Source organism: Mandrillus leucophaeus, unplaced genomic scaffold, assembly GCF_000951045.1.
Source record: "Mandrillus leucophaeus isolate KB7577 unplaced genomic scaffold, Mleu.le_1.0 Scaffold565, whole genome shotgun sequence".
NCBI lineage: Eukaryota > Metazoa > Chordata > Mammalia > Primates > Cercopithecidae > Mandrillus > Mandrillus leucophaeus.
The window spans coordinates 1,396,497-1,397,589 of NW_012106086.1; the positions used below are offsets into that span (position 1 = coordinate 1,396,497).

At 42.3% G+C, this 1,093-nt stretch overlaps 1 protein-coding gene across 1 annotated transcript in view; it reads right to left on the bottom strand.

Moving 5' to 3' along the window:
* The window catches only part of GATAD1 (GATA zinc finger domain containing 1), a 25,810-nt gene that overhangs the window by 20,921 nt on the left and 3,796 nt on the right, over positions 1 to 1,093 (bottom strand). The window contains exons 3-4 of the mRNA XM_011998289.1: positions 485 to 670; positions 266 to 391 (exon numbers count right to left, since the gene is read on the bottom strand). Of these exons, the coding sequence (XP_011853679.1) occupies positions 266 to 391; positions 485 to 670 (312 nt within the window). The remainder of the gene's footprint in view (positions 1 to 265; positions 392 to 484; positions 671 to 1,093) is intronic.

A 1,093-nucleotide genomic window follows, 5' to 3' on the forward strand; every position in this document is an offset into this window, starting at 1 on the left:
TTTCTTTTAAACTCACATTTTATATTTTCCAGGGAAAAAAAACTAAAAAAAAAAAAAAAAAAAAAGGAAAGAGTATTATTACCTTTAAAAATAGTGAGCCTCCTGCAACAGAGCTCATTCCCTTTTGGGGAGTCTGGACCACTCCCCAGAATACTAAGGAAGGGCTACCAAGGGCAGAGTCCAAGTTCAATGGCGGGAAATGAAGGCAGTGGCAGGATACACACAACATCATTACAGTAAAAGGCACTGTCCACAAATATCTTACATTTTTCAATTTAAATATATGTCTTCTCCCTTTTCCTTTGGTGGAAACTTTCTTCTCAGCAGCCGGAGCAGATTTGTATTTAGTGTTTCTGAGCCGAGCAGACCTCCTGTGAATTTCCTGCTTACTCTGTTACACAAACAAATTAAAGGAGAGAGAAAGAAGTAAAAAGTGTGTAAAGGTTGCAATACAATCATCTTACAAGGATCCCAGAGTATGTACTTTATAGGAGTATTTAACAATTAAGAGTGCGCCTTTGCTTTTCAACAGAGGTAATTTCAGCAACTGGGCTAAGTAAAACCGGAAGTTCAGCACCCGAATCTCGGAGCTCGCTGGACACGCGTCTCCAGAGCCTCCAAAAGGTGTGAGCTGCTTGTAATAGGTCAGGAGGCGGAAGTACCAGTCAGTCTGGGCCAAGACAAACACTATTCATTTGTTGTGTCTACAATAGAGAAAAACACTTAACAACTTTACTCCCTAAGGCCAGATAACGTATTAGGTTATGGCGCCTCCTACAACTGAATACTTAAGCTGCCATTTACAATAATGACATAATAATCTTACTTCATAACCTGATATGACAAAACCTTTAACAAGCAATGAGGTCCAGCACCTGCACTTGTGGCATGACCCTGTTTACGACTGTGTAGACGTGTGCATATTGAGATTTTCTTAAGGGCTTTACATTTTGGTTCTTATTGCTTTGAATTTCTTATAACAGGTGCTTTGGAATGGGTCAAACCAAAGATCTCAGTAGGAGGTGGGGAGGGGCGTTCCAGCCGGCAGGACCACGGCGAGCCAGGAAGCCCGGGCCCGCCAGCTCCCAACCCG